This window comes from Pelobates fuscus, chromosome 3 (genome assembly GCF_036172605.1).
Source record: "Pelobates fuscus isolate aPelFus1 chromosome 3, aPelFus1.pri, whole genome shotgun sequence".
In the NCBI taxonomy this organism is placed as follows: domain Eukaryota; kingdom Metazoa; phylum Chordata; class Amphibia; order Anura; family Pelobatidae; genus Pelobates; species Pelobates fuscus.
This window is the reverse complement of record NC_086319.1, coordinates 5,900,091-5,919,298: the sequence shown is the minus strand read 5'-3', so window position 1 is coordinate 5,919,298 and position 19,208 is coordinate 5,900,091. Positions and strand designations below refer to the sequence as shown.

The following is a 19,208-nucleotide window of genomic DNA, read 5'->3' as shown; positions in this document are numbered from 1 at the left end:
TGGAAGCAGTGTGGGAGCCAAAAGAAGTCGGTATCATACATTGTCGAGCGCATCTGAGAGGAGATGGTGATGTAACCAAAGGAAATCGGATGGCAGATAGTGCAGCTAAGCGTGCCGCTGAATCAGAAAGACAGGAATATGTGGAGCATATAGCTGCTCTTATACCAACTCCACTGTCTCAATGGACTCCAGTTTATACAGCTCAAGAAGAGGAGTGGTTAAAGACTGAACCTGGAAAGTATTTGGAGAACAAATGGTATCAGTTAGAAGATGGAAGAATAGTCATTCCAGCATCACTAGCGGTAGAAATTGTCCAAAACTATCACAACGGGACACATTCTGGGAGAGATAGTACAGAAGAATCTCTCAGAAAACATTTCTACATACCAAGATTGTCCAACTTGACTCAGGCCATTGTACGAAGATGTGTAACGTGTGCTAAAAATAATGCAAGGCAAGGACCAGTAAAGCCACCAGGAGTCCAGTTTATGGGGGGACTCCCCATGTCCGATCTACAAATTGACTATACAGTGATGCCTAAATCTGGTGGACATCGCTACCTACTGGTAGTTGTGTGCACCTATTCAGGCTGGGTAGAAGCATGTCCTACTCGTACAGAGAAAGCAGGAGAAGTTGTGAGATTCCTGCTACGAGAAATAATACCCCGATATGGACTACCCTGCTCTATAGGATCGGACAATGGTCCAGCTTTTGTTCATCAGTGCCTACAACAACTGACTCATATGCTTGGTATAAAGTGGAGGCTTCATACGGCATATAGACCCCAGAGTTCTGGTAAGGTAGAGAGAATGAATAGAACTATTAAGAATCAGTTGGCTAAAATGTGTCAGGAAACCCAACTTAAGTGGAACGTTCTCTTACCCATAGCTCTATTGCGAATCCGCAGTACACCTACCAGAAGGATGGGCCTCTCTCCTTTTGAAATCATGTATGGGCGACCACCTCCCGTACTTGGTAACTTAAGGGGGGATTTGAGTCAGTTGGGAGAAGGAATTACCCGGCAGCAGGTTGTAGAGTTGGGTAAGACTATGGAGGAGGTACAGAAATGGGTACAAGATAGATTACCTGTGAATATTTATCCCCCAGTTCATAGTTACCACCCAGGAGACCAAGTGTGGATTAAAGAGTGGAATAATGTACCGTTAGGGCCCAAGTGGAGAGGTCCTTATGTTGTTCTTTTATCTACCCCTACAGCGATAAAAGTAGCCGAAGTGACTCCATGGATACATCACTCCAGGGTTAAACCAGCAGCAGTCGATTCTTGGCAAGCTACAGCAGATCCAGAGAATCCCTGCAAGATCCGGTTAAAGCGCACGACTCAGTCGGAGTGACGAGGAACATTGTGGATTACAAATTTTATTGTTTCAGAGATTTGGTAAGTGAGTGAGAAGGCCATAATAAAGCCTGTCCACTCACCAACGAGTGTATAAGTCAGGAAAAGTCTCGAAGGGACCCCTGTGAAGACGAGCAGAACTCCATTCCCTGCAGCCCTTACATCCTGGAAGCTGAGGTGCCTTCGCACGGACGAAGACTGAGGATGATGACGAAAGATGTGTTTCTGATAATGTTTTTATATGTGTATTTTTATATTCAGGAAGGTAGAGGTACCGACACTCCTAGCTGTGAGGTATGCATTAAGACTACAAGAACAGGTAACCATATTTCCCAGACCCTAATTTGGCATTCGCAATACGAGTGTAAAGGAGATGTATCAAGATGTAGATACTTAAATATAGAATATAGTGTGTGCCATTTAGGAGTAGGAGAACCTAAGTGCTTCAGTCCAGAGTATCAACCCCGTACGATTTGGTTGACTCTCAGGAATGGAGATCCTCAGGGGACCCTAATTAATAAAACGGTATTAGAATCCGTATATTCTTCAGGTGTTCTGCTATTTGATGCGTGTAAAGCGATATCAAGTGGTAGAAAGCCGTGGAATGTATGTGGGGATCTTAGATGGGAGAGGCCGTATGGGTCTAATGATAAATATATTTGTCCCAGTAGTAAAAATAAGTATGTGAGTCCTAGATGCCCAAATAGAGATTATAACTTTTGCCCATATTGGTCTTGTGTGGGGTGGGCAACTTGGGGACAGACAGTAGACAAGGACATGATTGTGACTAAGTTGCCTACCAGTCCATATTGTAAGTCTATGGAATGCAATCCAGTCCATATACTTATAAATAACCCCGACAAGTTCTTAGATAAATATGGTAATTTATTTGGGTTTCAAATATATGGGACGGGTTTAGATCCTGGGACAGTATTGTTTATAGGGATAGAGACTGATACGGTAACCTCCCAAACTCATCAAGTATACCATTCCTTTTATGAAGAGATGAGCATAGATAATAAGATCCCCCATAATGCTAAAAACCTGTTCATTGATTTAGCCGGAAGTATTGCCGGTAGTCTTAATGTTACCAACTGCTATGTGTGTGGAGGTACTAACATGGGAGACCAATGGCCTTGGGAAGCAAAGGAGGTAATGTCCGGTTCTGAGGCAGTTGACCAATTAATATCTTCACAAGCCGATTATCATATGAGTGTTAGAGGTAAATCTGAGTGGAGATTAAAGACCTCCATCATAGGTTATGTTTGCATAGCAAGGAAAGGGATGATGTATAATACTTCTGTAGGAGAATTAACTTGTCTAGGGCAAAAAGCTTATGATGATGATACAAAGAATACAACTTGGTGGTCGGCTTCAAATTTCTCAGAACCATCTAACCCGTTTGCAAAATACGCCAATTTAAAGGATGTGTGGTTTGATCTATCCATCACATCTAACTGGAGAGCCCCAGCAAATTTGTACTGGATCTGTGGTAAGAAAGCCTATTCGGAGTTGCCACAGGACTGGGAAGGGGCATGTGTGTTGGGTATGCTCAAACCATCCTTCTTCTTGTTACCTATCGAAACAGGTGAGACTTTAGGTGTTAAAGTGTATGATGTGAATCATAGGAAGAAAAGGGGACCCATAGAGATAGGCGCCTGGGAAGATAATGAATGGCCTCCCCAGCGTATTATAGATTACTATGGGCCAGCCACGTGGGGAGAGGATGGTACCTTTGGTTATAGAACCCCAATTTATATGCTCAACCGTATTATAAGATTACAGGCAGTGGTTGAGATCATTACTAACGAGACATCACAAGCGCTCAATCTTCTAGCGAAGCATAATACCAGGATGAGGACAGCAGTATACCAAAATAGATTAGCTTTGGATTACCTTTTGGCAGTAGAGGGAGGTGTATGTGGGAAGTTTAACCTGAGCAATTGCTGTCTTCAAATAGATGACGAAGGGCAAGCAATAGCTGAGCTTACTAGCCATATGGTTAAACTAGCGCATGTGCCTACTCAGGTGTGGAAAGGGTACAATCCAAGTAGTTGGTTTGGTAGCTGGTATGAGTGGTTTGGAGGGCTTAAGGCAGTGGTAGGTGGAGTCCTACTGATTTTAATGTTGTGTCTACTCCTGCCATGTCTTATACCCTTAGTAGTTAGGTCTGTGCAAAGCCTGATAGAAAATATAGCAGAAAGGAAGGCTGCTGCACAGATAATGGCAATTTATAAATATAAGGCTCTAGATCAGGGAGAACCAATGCAGGAAGATGAGTGTTGAAGATTCACATCATAGATAAGTCTGATCTGGTTCAAGGTAACTTGCGGTGTATGCAAACCAAGGTTAAGTGATGCCTCAAGTAATTGTGAAATATCAAGAGGCATCAAAGGGGGGAATGTGGTGGAATCTCGGTAAAAATAAATTTAGTAGGCCGAGATTACCACGTGGCATGTGTACGTGCATATGCTGACGTATCGATCAGTTGGTTGCACGAGGCAAGATACGATCAGTAGTGTACGGAGCATGTGCAAGAATACAGGATGTAGTATTCCCCTCCTCCATTGTGCTGGACAGGCCATGCGGTCAAGCAGGAAGTTAATTCTTATTTGTATTGATTGGTCAAGAGAATGTGCGGGTGGAGCTTAATATGGGAGGAGTTATGTGCCTATATAAGGAGCCTGTACTATTGTCCGGGGCTCAGAACTTGCTGTATTTTCGTGACATTAGTCCCTCTGAGTCCCGATCGGTGATCCAATAAAGAATCTCTTCCTTCCTGAAGAAACCTGTGTCCATCTCTCTGTGCTTGGCTTCCGTCAGTTTCTCCGGTATCAGTGTAAGTTTCAGAGAAGTGAAATCCAATAATAATAATAAAATGTAATAATTAATAGTAATAAAATGGTTGGACAGTCACTAGAATTTCAAATAAAAAATACCAGAGTTATATTAGTGTGAATGTTAGCCATTAATGCCCTGATATGTTCCACCAATCCCTGGCCAGTTCCCAGCAATCTCGGTGTAGTGAATATCCTCACTAGATTCAGAAAGAGGAGAATGTTTGGGGAATCTAGCAGATCTCCCTCCTTGTTAACTGACATTTCTCTTTGTACAGATTCATGTATTGACCAGCCGCACATGCACTAGCAGGCAGACATATTGTTACTTACTGTTTTCTGTCCACTTCCTGTAGCAGAGTCACATCCTGCGAGGCAAGCTGATACATAGGACAAACCGTTGTCACCACACACAGGGTCCCAAATATCCGTAGGACAGTCACAGTGCACGTTACAATCTGCTGTCAAATTATCTAAATAGGAAATCTGCTCAGTCCTGCAACAAATCAGCACAGAGTTACGGTCATTTTATATTAAAAAGAAAAAACGCAGAGATTGTTTTATTTCACATAATTTAGTGGAAAATAAGTTTAGAACGAGAGTCGAAACATTTCAAACAGAGGGAAAACATCTCATCAGACAATCACTATTTTGGGCCCCAATCCCTCTATTCTAGGAGCTCCATATTGTTGGTGTGTCTGGGTGTATAACAGAGCCCCACAGCAATAATACTCCCAGTAATGTGTCTGAGTGTATAACAGAGCTCCACAGCAATAATACTCCCAGTAATGTGTCTGAGTGTATAGCAGAGCTCCACAGCAATAATACTCCCAGTAATGTGTCTGAGTGTATAGCAGAGCTCCACAGCAATAATACTCCCAGTAATGTGTCTGAGTGTATAACAGAGCCCCACAGCAATAATACTCCCAGTAATGTGTCTGAGGGTATAACAGAGCTCCACAGCAATAATACTCCCAGTAATGTGTCTGAGTGTATAACAGAGCTCCACAGCAATAATACTCCCAGTAATGTGTCTGAGTGTATAACAGAGCTCCACAGCAATAATACTCCCAGTAATGTGTCTGAGTGTATAGCAGAGCTCCACACAAATAATACTCCCAGTAATGTGTCTGAGTGTATAACAGAGCCCCACAGCAATAATACTCCCAGTAATGTGTCTGAGGGTATAACAGAGCTCCACAGCAATAATACTCCCAGTAATGTGTCTGAGTGTATAACAGAGCTCCACAGCAATAATACTCCCAGTAATGTGTCTGAGTGTATAACAGAGCTCCACAGCAATAATACTCCCAGTAATGTGTCTGAGTGTATAGCAGAGCTCCACAGCAATAATACTCCCAGTAATGTGTCTGAGTGTATAACAGAGCCCCACAGCAATAATACTCCCAGTAATGTGTCTGATGGTATAACAGAGCTCCACAACAATAATACTCCCAGTAATGTGTCTGAGTGTATAACAGAGCTCCACACTAATAATACTCCCAGTAATGTGTCTGAGTGTATAACAGAGCCCCACGGCAATAATACTCCCAGTAATGTGACTGAGTGTATAACAGAGCTCCAGAGCAATAATACTCCCAGTAATGTTTCTGAATGTATAACAGAGCTCCACAGCAATAATACTCCCAGTAATGTGTCTGAGTGTATAACAGAGCGCCACAATGTGTAAGGGGTGCAGTGTGTGTGTATGGGGCAGTGTATGTGTGTATGGGGGCAGTGTGTGTATGGGGGCAGTGTATGTGTGGCAGTGTGTGTTTGAGGGCAGTGTATGGGGGCAGTGTGTGTATATGGGGGGCAGTGTGTGTGTATGTGGGGCAGTGTATGTGTATGTGGGGCAGTGTGTGTGTATGGGGCACTGTATGTATATGTGGGGCAGTGTGTGTATGCGGGGTGTGGCAAACTCACCCAATTAAGGGAGTTTGCCATGAGTTTTTGGAGGGATGTGCTTGCCCGCCTCCTGCCTCATGACTATGGCCCTGGGGTGTATGGCACTTTAAGAAACGTACTTGGGGCTTGTGGACTTCTATCGGACTGTGTATGGCCCTTTAAGAACTACTTGACCCTTTCTTGAAGCCTTGGCTCATGCTTGGGGGATGGGATATCTACACTCTGGGGATTGCTATAATCACACTATACTCCGCAAAGTAAGCTCTTGTAAGAGCTGTTCTTGTTCCTGCAACGCTCTCTGGGAGAAGAGAGGCCTGCCCACTGGAAGCTGGATCCTGGCCTTGGATCCAGGGTTGGTGAAAGACGGCGAGACCCCAGCGCAGCTGCATCACTGGAAGTGGGGTCTGCAGTGCTGATGGTGTCGGTTGGAGTGCATGGTGTCCTCGGCAAGTGCTAGGAGCATTAATTGGAGGAGGTACTCGGTCGGAGTGTCAGCGGTCTGTCACATTTGGTGACAAGCAGTTGGATGGCGTCCTAGTGCGAGGTAAAGCAGCTCGGAGACACCGTTCGTGGATTTACAAATTGAGGGCAACGCTAGTGTTCATACAGCTTCCCGGTCTACAGGAGGATTTGAGAAAATGGGGTACCTGGGCAACCCACACACCTGAGGAACAGAGTGAATTGGAATGGAGAGATATCGCCCGGAAAAAACTATGGTACGATGCCCTGGAGGAAGTTCAGTATCAACGGCAGGAACGCCTTCCTGGTGTCACATACCAGTTGGAGGAACAAATGGCCTGGCGGATGCAGCTCCTGGGACACCAACCCGGGGGGGGGCGGGTAAGACAACTTCAGTACCTTGTGGAGAGGGAACTGAGCCTGGACGCCTCATACTGGGCACTTTGGTGGTGCACCGTGCAGCCAGAGACGTGGAGGGCAGAGGGCATCCAGCCGGAGGAGGAGAACTACACTAGCCCTGGCCTGTTGTGGAAGGCCTTAATGGAAGACGACGACTTCAGCAGTTAAGAAGAGTCACGGTACTGGGCTATCCATCATTACCGGGGAGAGATGTTACAGGGCCTGAAATCTTTTGGACTTGGAGAAGACCTCCGCTGTTTCATTGCCATGGAGCGAGAACTGGAAATTGACTATGTGGAACTGCTAAACTCGGTTCGGCCGCAGATCATGGACGCAGAACAGGAAAGCTGGGTGGCAGACCCAGATCTGCCAGCCTACAGCTGGGAAGACGCGGCCGAGATACCCCCTGCTTCACTACCAGCTACAGAAGTAGGGGATTGTTACGACACTCACTGCCAAATAGATGAAGCCGCCGTTTAGTCAATAATCCCCTTTTCCAATAATGCAGGTTCTGCACGGCCGACCGCCAAACTCCCGAATGGAGTTTAAGGGAACGCGGTAACTCCCGACCTTAAAATCAGCCCAACTCCTTTCACGGCTAAAATAAACAAAATGCGCTTTCCAAGTAATAATTCCCCCCACAAACGAGACCAAGCTCCGTCTTGAGGGTCAAACAGGATTCTGCTTTAATGAGGGCTACCTGCCCGGTATTTATGCAGGTCTCCCACCTGGTGGACACTCCAGTACCCATAAATCCTCCCTCTGTATCCTGGAGATAATTGGGAAGAAACCAAATTATCTCCAAGGATAGAGGCAAATCGCCATTTTAAATGCAATATGAAAAATACATTAAAATACATAAATGAGGAAATACCGAATAAATATGGTTCGTGTAATGTATCCCCAGATAGTCTGGATCTGAGTGCATATTTCCACCGAATAGCGCTCAGATCCGATGTACACAGTTCAATCGCCATGGAGTCAAAGTTCTTCACAAGTCTTCACAAGTCTTTCGGCATACGATTGACTCCATGGGACGGCTATCTGGGCGAAGTCCATACGTACGTTACAAAACTCCCGAACGGACCGGTGTTTGTATGCCTCGACAAAATAGAAGGCGGGCGGCAGTTTCCAGTGGTGTTCGGTAGATAAAGTGTCCGCTTTTAGTTCCATAGAATCGACACCGAACACCGCTGATCTTCCTCGTGTCCCAAAATGGCCGCTGCCTCGTGGTCGGCATACGAACGACGACCACCCATACGGATGGAATGGAGAGGTGTCTGCGGTTAACCACAACGTTCTAATTGGGGCCAAGAGGTTAACCAGCAGCACACTCCTCTCCTGGGTGGCCGTCCGTTCGGTAGTTTCAATCGGTATTTAAAGAAACACACGAACAGGGGCATACGGACAGGAAATCAAACGAAATAAAGGCAAACAGATGAACCAGCAATACTACTTTGTACAGATGGATCTGTCACAGGCATCTCATAGACTGGTCCTGGAGAGACCCACGGATGCCAGGTGATCTGTTACAGGGGGCAGTGTATGTTTGTGTGTGAGAGTCAGGGGGGGATCAATGTGTGTGATTATAAAAAAGCCCCCTACCCTTCTTATCACACACATTGCCAGCCCCCTCCCCCCCCCCACACACACACATACATTGCCCACATACATACATATTAATTAAATAGAAAAAACAACACATATTATATTAAATATTAAAAATATTAAAAGCCCCCCCCCCACCCTTCTTATATGTGTTTTTTTTTATTTAAATGTAATTAAAACAAATAGTCTTTATGTCCCCCCTCTCTTCTTACCTTTACTGGGAGGAGGGGGAACATTTCTCCATCCCTGGTGGTCCGGTGGGTAATCCCTGGTGGTCCCAGTGGTGAGAGTGAACTCTAGCCCGTAGCTCCCGGGTCCTCTTTCACTCCCTGCGGACTGCGGACCGGGGAGGGAGTTCTATGATCTCCCCTCCGGTCCTTGAAGGCACATTGCAGGGCTGACACTTAGACAGTGCCAGCCCTGCATTAGCCGGCAGGGGAGAGGGAGACCCTTGGTTTTCTCGGGGGGGCAATTGCCCCGTTGCCTCCCCCCCCCCCCCCCCCGGATCTGCCACTGCTCCAGCCACGCCACTAAATGTTCTGGTATAGTCACGCCCCTTCCTACCACTCCAGCCACACCTCTAAAAGTCTGGCTGTTCAGTAATAAATTGACATCAGTTAATATAATCCTTCAGAAATAATGCTAAACACTCATAACAATAAGTATCTTCACCCCAGCAGCTAAAAGTCCAAAGTGTGTCCGGAAACTCTAATTTAAGCTCATTTAAGCTGCACGTAGACATAACAACTAAATCATTGCTGAAGACCCTGTGGGTCATTTGTGTATGACGTATTTGCTAGACCCAATGATCTCAAAACCATCACAACATCACTGGTACTATGGTGGCAAGAGCACAACAATACTTTATACATATTTATGCCAAAAAACATGTCCTCCCCCAGACACCATTCATAACCCTGCACCTTGTATAGATATGGATACCTGACGTGACCGTCTCCCATCAGCACTAACCTCTCTCTCTGCCCCCTTCCTCTCCCCATCCCAAATCACATTCAGGACCAGTTTGAGGAACATGACAAAGAGTTCAAGGTGTTGCCTTGACCTCCAAATTCCTCATATTTCAATCTCTGGGATGTACTGGAACAACAAATCTGATCCATGGAGGCGCCACCTCGCAACTTGCAGGATCAGCTGCTAATGTCTTGGTGCCAGATACCACAGGACAGAGATCTTGTGGAGTCCATGCCTCGACGCATCAGAACTGTTTTGGCAGCACAAGGAGGACCTACTCGATATTAGGCAGATGGTTTTAATGCTGTGGCTGATCAGTGCATGGGGATACAATACGTAAAAATGGGAAAATAGACAGAGAAGGGGGTATGATACACGAAAAGGACAAAAGGCTGAGTAAGAGGGACCAAAGAGTGATTGAGAGTGACACAGACGTACGCAGGTTAAGACACATTTGAGGCATGCACTAGCCCTGCAACTAAACCTAAATCAAGTATTTCCTGCAATTCAGCATGAACAGTGCTTGTATGCAGAAAATGACAAATATAATCAAACGTCAATGATCATGTCTGCTTATTAATGACGAACACATTAGTAAAGTGAAATATTTTCCATTTCAAGCTGCCTGGAATTAAGAGAATTGACAGGAATCGTCCTGCAATTAACACGAGGCATTACCCATCGTATGTGACTGTAAGACCAGCAACAGACAAGTTCTTGCAGATCATCGCAAATGCAGAAAAATAAATGAGATATTCAGTAACTGAACTGGAAAATCCGATCTTTGCCGCGAGAAATGTAGTCACCTTGAATTTTTTCATGAAATATCCTCCCAAAAAATACCCGATGCAAATCACAGGCAGATTATAGACAGCTGGGGGGAGAAAAATGATAGCTGTTAGGGGCAGTAAACAATGCCACACTGTCTGACTGAGTGTGTTAGGTGGTAAGCCTGCTAAAAGCAGATCCCAGAATAACACCCAGAATTCTATATCCACAGACCCTGAATGCTGCATCCTTCCATAGTGTCCCTGCACTTAGCCCTTGATATTGTTTAGAAAAACCTTTTTAATTGATCATGTTTTTTTTTTTTTTAAATAATACTTTTTTTATATATATTAACATATTTTTATGAATTACATAATTTTGATATTGTAATTAGAACTTAAAAAAAAAATCCAAAATATTAAATAAGTTGAAAGGCTTGTCCAAAATACTAAATTGAGACCTTAATTCAATATATCGTGTATCGCAACATTTCTAATACAAATAAAAACTACCGGTATCCCTTTTCACCAAATTCAATGAAAAGGTGAATGGTTATCAGCTAACAAAATCCACCCGCGAAATTTAGCCTCAAATATCTGAGCAGACACTTTATCCTGTCTGTTTTCACCCCTGGATGTTATCTAATAAATAGACACCAAGCTTTAGTGACCCCCAAAAATGATTTGCCTAAGTCCATTTAACGGTTTAAATTGATATGTAAATATGGAAGCAATCTCCGGCCACATCCCTTTGGTTTTTATTTCGTTTTTGAAGGTTGGTGTTTTTACACCTAGCTAAGAATCACACACTCAATAAATCTCTACTTGCAGATGAGCGACCCTTTGTGTCCGTGTGTATATATCGTTTTCTTGGGATACTTACTGATTAAAAAGATGGCTTCTGACGCCGATTTGCCGTACTGTTGCTCTATATATTTAGGCATAAACGATATAAATCCTACAAATCCGCTGAACTGTGTGATGGTCACAACGAGAAACAACATGTAGACTTTATTCCTGCAAAGGTTTTTAAGAAATTGTAGGAATTCTGAAACAGAATAGGAATAGTATTGATGTCTAATCATTTCTCACAATGCATCATTTAACCTTTAACCCCCAGAATTATTCATTATTCTGATTGCTATCTGTATACATTGTTCCTCTACAGGTGAGCGCGGATTTTAGTGAAATTAATAGTTGGAAACCATGTTGTAAATGTTCCGTTTTTTCCCCATGTCTGTGTCGGAATTCCATAATTCCAGTTATTTTAGGCTTTTGTAGCGGCCGTGACATTAATATTTTTACAGGGCAGTTTAAATGCTAGCGATCCCTTTCTATCAGTGTAGAAGTTTTGACCTATCTGTGTCTTTCACCGTTACACTTACCGAGCATTTTGCTGTCGGTGTTAGCGCTTGGCTCGTTTGTCTCATCTTGTAGCGGTTCGAGCACTTCTTCCACTTTTGGCTGACCCTCCTCGCCCTCCTTCGGGAGGGATTTTGGAAAAAACCAGAAGGGAATGGCAGCAAGGAGGTTTAGTACTGCGCTGACTAAGAAACCGAGCCACCATGCGCCCACCCAGCGGGTATCGGTGAGCCCAATGGTGACACTGTCTTTAAAAAACAAGAGAGGAGCAGCATTAACAGAGAGAAATACAACATTGGCCAGTTATTGTTATCAATGGGCCAGCCAGAGCCTGATTTCTTTTTCAGGTCTTCAGCTCCCCCTTGAGCCCACACTTTACTATTACAATGTAAATCTCGCAATCCGGATTATCTCCAATCCAGAAAACTTGCAGAATTAATATTGCTAAACCTATTATACTCTGACCTTTATCCGCAGAGCTTACTGTCTCTATTAGCTAACTGTGCCCTGAGTATAACCCTTTCACTAACAAGTTATTTTTAATTAAATATAATTAGCATTTAATGCGAATTTGGGGAGCACACCTAACACGTACACATAGGATCAAAGTGATTTTTAAAAATAAATAGCAAAGATTCAGCATCGCTCTATTAACAGAAATAAAAACGGTTTAATGGGCTGCAAGCGTTAACATCCCTTAAATTTGTCAACATTAGAAAAGAAAGTAAAATATTGGCTGAAAGCTGCGCCCTCAATAAATATCCCACCACATACACAAATAACCAGAACTGTGCAATAATAAAACATAGTATATTCTTGGTTAAAGATGTTACATCTTTAGATTGTGAGCTCACGAGTTATTTAGCAAAGCACTTTGTATAAAAGCACTGTATTCGCTTGATTGTAAGCTCATGGGCAGAGTATCAGTATGCGTTCATTACCTGTCTGTATTCCTTAATTGTACAGCGCCGCAGAATATGTTAGAGCTATATCAATACCAAATAATAATAATGGCAGCACATGATTCCAGTGAAAGAAAGAGAAGGAGAGAGGTTATATATAGTGTATAGGATACATTCTCTGTGGTAGAGAATCACTCACGTATTGGGGAGCCAGTGAAAGAAAGAGAAGGAGAGAGGTTATATATAGTGTATAGGATACATTCTCTGTGGTAGAGAATCACTCACGTATTGGGGAGCCAGTGAAAGAAAGAGAAGGAGAGAGGTTATATATAGTGTATAGGATACATCCTCTGTGGTAGAGAATCACTCACGTATTGGGGAGCCAGTGAAAGAAAGAGAAGGAGAGAGGCTATATATAGTGTATAGGATACATCCTCTGTGGTAGAGAATCACTCACGTATTGGGGAGCCAGTGAAAGAAAGAGAAGGAGAGAGGTTATATATAGTGTATAGGATACATCCTCTGTGGTAGAGAATCACTCACGTATTGGGGAGCCAGTGAAAGAAAGAGAAGGAGAGAGGTTATATATAGTGTATAGGATACATCCTCTGTGGTAGAGAATCACTCACGTATTGGGGAGCCAGTGAAAGAAAGAGAAGGAGAGAGGTTATATATAGTGTACAGGATACATCCTCTGTGGTAGAGAATCACTCACGTATTGGGGAGCCAGTGAAAGAAAGAGAAGGAGGGAGGTTATATATAGTGTATAGGATACATCCTCTGTGGTAGAGAATCACTCACGTATTGGGGAGCCAGTGAAAGAAAGAGAAGGAGAGAGGTTATATATAGTGTATAGGATACATCCTCTGTGGTAGAGAATCACTCACGTATTGGGGAGCCAGTGAAAGAAAGAGAAGGAGAGAGGTTATATATAGTGTATAGGATACATCCTCTGTGGTAGAGAATCACTCACGTATTGGGGAGCCAGTGAAAGAAAGAGAAGGAGAGAGGTTATATATAGTGTATAGGATACATCCTCTGTGGTAGAGAATCACTCACGTATTGGGGAGCCAGTGAAAGAAAGAGAAGGAGAGAGGTTATATATAGTGTACAGGATACATCCTCTGTGGTAGAGAATCACTCACGTATTGGGGAGCATGACTAACAGCATGCACCGTTTATTCCCCCGTGTGAGATATCAACCCTTTTCTGCTTCAGTTATAACTTTTAACCAAAACAGGAATTGCCAGAAAAAATATATTTAATGTCTTTTTTATTTTATTTATATTTCAGGAAGAAAATAAATGGAATTGGAGACATCGACACCATTGAGTTTAAATGTGGATTTTGATCAATTTTTTTTTTTTTTTTACAAAGTACTTCTGGAAATGCCTCTTGTTTATTCATTTATTTTATAAAAAAAAAACACACACATAAATATATACTGTATACATAGTATTGTATAATATCTCAAATATAATAATACTATGTTGAGTGCATTTTCTTTAATGAAATACTAAGTGGTTAAGACTGAGACCAGCATTAAAGAGTTAATACTGTATCCGGGGATTATACAACGTGGGCTTGCAAGAACCCGCCTCAGCATCACTGGAAGGTTTACTCTATAGAATGATATTAATTATATCATCTCCTTATCCTTTTTCCTTTTCTTTGGTATAAAAATCTGTTTAAAGCAGCATTCCATTGCTAAGGAGGGCAATATCTGGAACTCCACGCCTGTCTGAGCTCATTTGCATGTTGAGCCAATACCTTAAGTGATAAGAGGACTAATGAGTATAATATGATATTACCCAGGTTTATGAATCCAATATCGACATAAATCTGTGCAAAGAAAGCCGCCATGAGCGATCCCAGAAACGGACCAGCTATCGATACGGTTTGAATTATTCCTGCAAGAGATATAGACCGATTGTATCAGCGATTCATTATAACCGATCCCTCCGGCTCCCAGTTCTAAATTCTAGAAATCCACAGATCAGAGATTGCTTTACCTCTCACTTATTGTCTCCCAAAAACTCCTATTCCTATTATCAGTTGTCTTTCGCCATATTGCTCATTTTAAACTTACTGCTAAAGTAAAGGCGATATCATCTTTTCATTGTCCTGTCTGAGAGATCGGAAAGTCAATACTAATTAACTTCTAGTGCTTACAGAGAGCTTTTTCTCACATTTAAACAACAAATCACAGGGACAATCTGTGCAATAAAACCAATTTATCATAATATACCTATTTTATTGCCGACACTGTCCCTGAACTCGAATATAGAATTTCACACAAATTCTATCCACCCGCCCTCAACAAATCAGATTCCTGTCAATCTATATCTGAACGAATCGATCCGTCACATAAATCCCGTATGGATTAATTCGTTCAGGCGTAGATTGATAGAAATATGATAAGCTCTGAAGCAGTCAAGCAAACACTGTCATTTGTGAGAAATGGCGATGCTTACAATTGTCACAAATAATACATCCAGCAGCTGTCAGTCAGTCTGTCACTGGACACACATCCTCTTCATATTTGCTAGTATTCCCAAATATCGGTAATGTTTCACGTAGAGAAGCATTGGATTCAATGTGTCTCTATGGGAAGCATCTGATTGCATAAAAAATGATCCGGTGAGGTTGATCCAGAGAGCAGATGAATCAGAAAATGCAGATAAATTGTTATTCCATGAGACCAGTAGCTGCTTCACATATAAAATGTGAGCGTACCCTCGTTCCTGGGTAAATCCTGTGAGGTAGCGTGCTGTACTCAACCATCCGCTGACACCAAAGAGACTGACAGCGAGTGCTCTCCAGATCCCATTCTATTCATGGATGGACCTAACAAAGTGATTCTCACCCTGAAAAAACAGAAACAGGTCACCGGCCCCAAATAACCATGGCGACACAAAGCTTCTCTATAAAACCAAATATATTGGATGGAGGTTCTGGTCACTTCCATTTATTATCAAATTCTAGCACTATAAAACAATCTGACCTATAGTATCCCTCATTTTATTTTGCTTTTCGTTCCGTGGTTCTGCATTAACCTAGTTGGAGATTCTTTTTTGCAGACTCTATTTTTGTCGTTAAACCCATTATTTTTGCTGAGAAGCCTTTCTCGTAATCTCACGCTGTAAAGCATTGCATCAATGTAACACAGAGCCTTTCAAAGTCATGATGTAATAATTCAGACACATTTCGTTAACGCTTACCAATGTAAAATGGAGAATTCTCAGCTTTGGCGTAATCATCCACGTACGACAATCCTAGAGGCTCAACCGGAGTCTCTCCTATTCCTTGAAGGATATTTCCCACTAGTACAAACATCCACATGTAAGATTCTGATCCAGATTTACATTCTGTGGATACAAAATATCTTCAGTTTAGTCTGTACCAAAGAGATCGACCAATTAATAGTCTAACAAATTTACCAATGGGATCGTCTGATTAATAGTCCTACACATGTAGATGGATTTAGAGCGGTCAGCAGACTGAGTGCCAGACAGAGAGATTGGCAGACTGAGTGTCAGACACAGAGATTGGCAGACTGAGTGCCAGACAGAGAGATTGGCAGACTGAGTGCCAGACAGAGAGATTGGCAGACTGAGTGCCAGACAGAGAGATTGGCAGACTGACTGCCAGACTGAGCGATTGGCAGACTGAGTGCCAGACAGAGAGATTGGCAGACTGACTGCCAGACAGAGCGATTGGCAGACTGACTGCCAGACAGACAGATTGGCAGACTGAGTGTCAGACAGAGAGATTGGCAGACTGAGTGCCAGACAGAGAGATTGGCAGACTGAGTGCCAGACAGAGCGATTGGCAGACTGAGTGCCAGACAGAGCGATTGGCAGACTGACTGCCAGACAGAGCGATTGGCAGACTGACTGCCAGACAGAGCGATTGGCAGACTGAGTGCCAGACAGAGAGATTGGCAGACTGACTGCCAGACAGAGCGATTGGCAGACTGAGTGCCAGACAGAGCGATTGGCAGACTGACTGCCAGACAGAGCGATTGGCAGACTGAGTGTCAGGGAGAGAGATTGGCAGACTGAGTGCCAGACAGAGAGATTGGCAGACTGAGTGCCAGACAGAGAGATTGGCAGACTGAGTGCCAGACAGAGCGATTGGCAGACTGAGTGTCAGGGAGAGAGATTGGCAGACTGAGTGCCAGACAGAGAGATTGGCAGACTGAGTGCCAGACAGAGAGATTGGCAGACTGAGTGCCAGACAGAGCGATTGGCAGACTGAGTGCCAGACAGAGAGATTGGCAGACTGACTGCCAGACAGAGAGATTGGCAGACTGAGTGCCAGACAGAGAGATTGGCAGACTGACTGCCAGACAGAGAGATTGGCAGACTGAGTGCCAGACAGAGAGATTGGCAGACTGACTGCCAGACAGAGAGATTGGCAGACTGAGTGCCAGACAGAGAGATTGGCAGACTGACTGCCAGACAGAGCGATTGGCAGACTGACTGCCAGACAGAGCGATTAGCAGACTGAGTGTCAGGGAGAGAGATTGGCAGACTGAGTGCCAGACAGAGTGATTGGAAGACTGAGTGCCAGACAGAGAGATTGGCAGACTGAGTGTCAGGGAGAGAGATTGGCAGACTGAGTGCCAGACAGAGAGATTGGCAGACTGAGTGCCAGACAGAGAGATTGTCAGACTGACTGCCAGACAGAGAGATTGGCAGACTGAGTGTCAGACACAGAGATTGGCAGACTGACTGCCAGACAGAGAGATTGGCAGACTGAGTGTCAGACACAGAGATTGGCAGACTGAGTGCCAGGCAGACAGATTGGCAGACTGAGTGTCAGATACAGACAGATTGTCAGACTGAGTACAAGACAGACAGAGAGATTGTCAGACTGAGTGCCAGGCAGAGAGATTGGCAGACTGAGTGCCAGACAGAGAGATTGTCAGACTGAGTGCCAGACAGAGAGATTATCAGACTGAGTGCCAGACAGAGAGATTGACCGACTGAGTGCCAGGGAGAGAGATTGGCAGACTGAGTGTCAGATACAGAGAGATTGGCAGACTGAGTGCCAGGCAGAGAGATTGGCAGACTGAGTGTCAGACAGAGAGATTGTCAGACTGAGTGCCAGGGAGAGAGATTGGCAGACTGAGTGTCAGATACAGAGAGATTGACAGACTGAGTGCCAGGCAGAGAGATTGGCAGACTGAGTGTCAGATACAGAGAGATTGGCAGACTGAGTACAAGACAGACAGAGAGATTGGCAGACTGAGTGCCAGGCAGAGAGATTGGCAGACTGAGTGCCAGGCAGAGAGATTGGCAGACTTAGTGCCAGACAGAGAGCTTGGCAGACTTAGTGCCAGGGATCAATTCTGCCCTACATTTTTTTTTTAATTCAGCCGACGGAATTTCGTTGATGTTACTTTTTGATTTGTCTGAATATTGTCCACGCTAAACATTTAGGAGTAACTATTCAGACCTACCAAAAGTATAAAAATTAGCCGATTACTGTACTGACATCTGTACTGCAAAATAAATCCATAAAATGTACGTGTATAAATACATTTATTGCAGTACAGTGAGAGGTTAATTTCCAGGTCTTTTTAATTACACTATTTTTAGCTGGGTTTTGGTCCATTGGCTAATTTTGAAGGAATAGAATGTTATTTTATGATTCGAATTCGGACCACTTTTGTTAAATATTCCAGATTTTGAGAGTTTGATAATTCTTGAGTATTTTAAGAGTTTGATGCAGTGACTTTCCCCTAATTATTGTTCCTCTTCTTTCGCACCATGGATAGAAGTCCGAATCCCGAATCAGTAAAAACTATTCGCCAATTTTCGTCAGTTTTGTTTGCTTCGTGACACGTCCATATGGCGCAGTTACAAAACGCAGGCGATGCACCGATCAGCCAAAATTCGGAGGAATTGCAATATGTTTGAAGACTAATACTCAGTGCCAGACAGGGGATTGACCGATAACTTGCTAGAGATTTCATAAAGGGATTTTGGGATTGCTGAGTCGAGGTTAAGATTATTAACGGCTTATTATTACCTTCTGGAAGCTCAGTTTCTTGGGTGTGATTCAGCAGACACAGCTCTTCCTGAGATGTTAAATTACTGGACACGCTAACGGCCTTTTCATACTGGTACCTGGAGGAACAGAGGGAGATGTCAGTCTATAAACACACCCCTACATCACATACATACACCTTGACGCACGTTTACAGGTACGGCCACTCGAAGCCAACAGAGACCGTGACCTGTTTCAATAATTCCAGCGTTACTACTCCTGAGCAATTAAACAGAATGCCACATAATGCACATCCCACAATATTCTAACTCATGTTCAAACAGAATGCCACATAATGCACATCCCACAATATTCTAACTCATGTTCAAACAGAATGCCACATAATGCACATCCCACAATATTCTAACTCATGTTCCAACAGAATGCCACATAATGCACATCCCACAATATTCTAACTCATGTTCAAACAGAATGCCACATAATGCACATCCCACAATATTCTAACTCATGTTCAAACAGAATGCCACATAATGCACATCCCACAATATTCTAACTCATGTTCAAACAGAATGCCACATAATGCACATCCCACAATATTCTAACTCATGTTCAAACAGAATGC

General features: G+C 43.5%; 1 protein-coding gene across 3 annotated transcripts in view; it reads right to left on the bottom strand.

The window, feature by feature from the left end:
* Nucleotides 1-19,208, bottom strand: part of LOC134602110 (solute carrier organic anion transporter family member 1A2-like) — a 96,764-nt gene that overhangs the window by 51,896 nt on the left and 25,660 nt on the right. For all 3 annotated transcript variants that reach the window (XM_063446635.1, XM_063446634.1, XM_063446636.1), the window contains 7 exons: nt 18,608-18,705; nt 15,790-15,936; nt 14,380-14,478; nt 11,690-11,914; nt 11,188-11,352; nt 10,216-10,411; nt 4,525-4,687 (listed from right to left, as the gene is read on the bottom strand). In XM_063446635.1, coding sequence (XP_063302705.1) covers nt 4,525-4,687; nt 10,216-10,411; nt 11,188-11,352; nt 11,690-11,914; nt 14,380-14,478; nt 15,790-15,936; nt 18,608-18,705 — 1,093 coding nt within the window. The remainder of the gene's footprint in view (nt 1-4,524; nt 4,688-10,215; nt 10,412-11,187; nt 11,353-11,689; nt 11,915-14,379; nt 14,479-15,789; nt 15,937-18,607; nt 18,706-19,208) is intronic.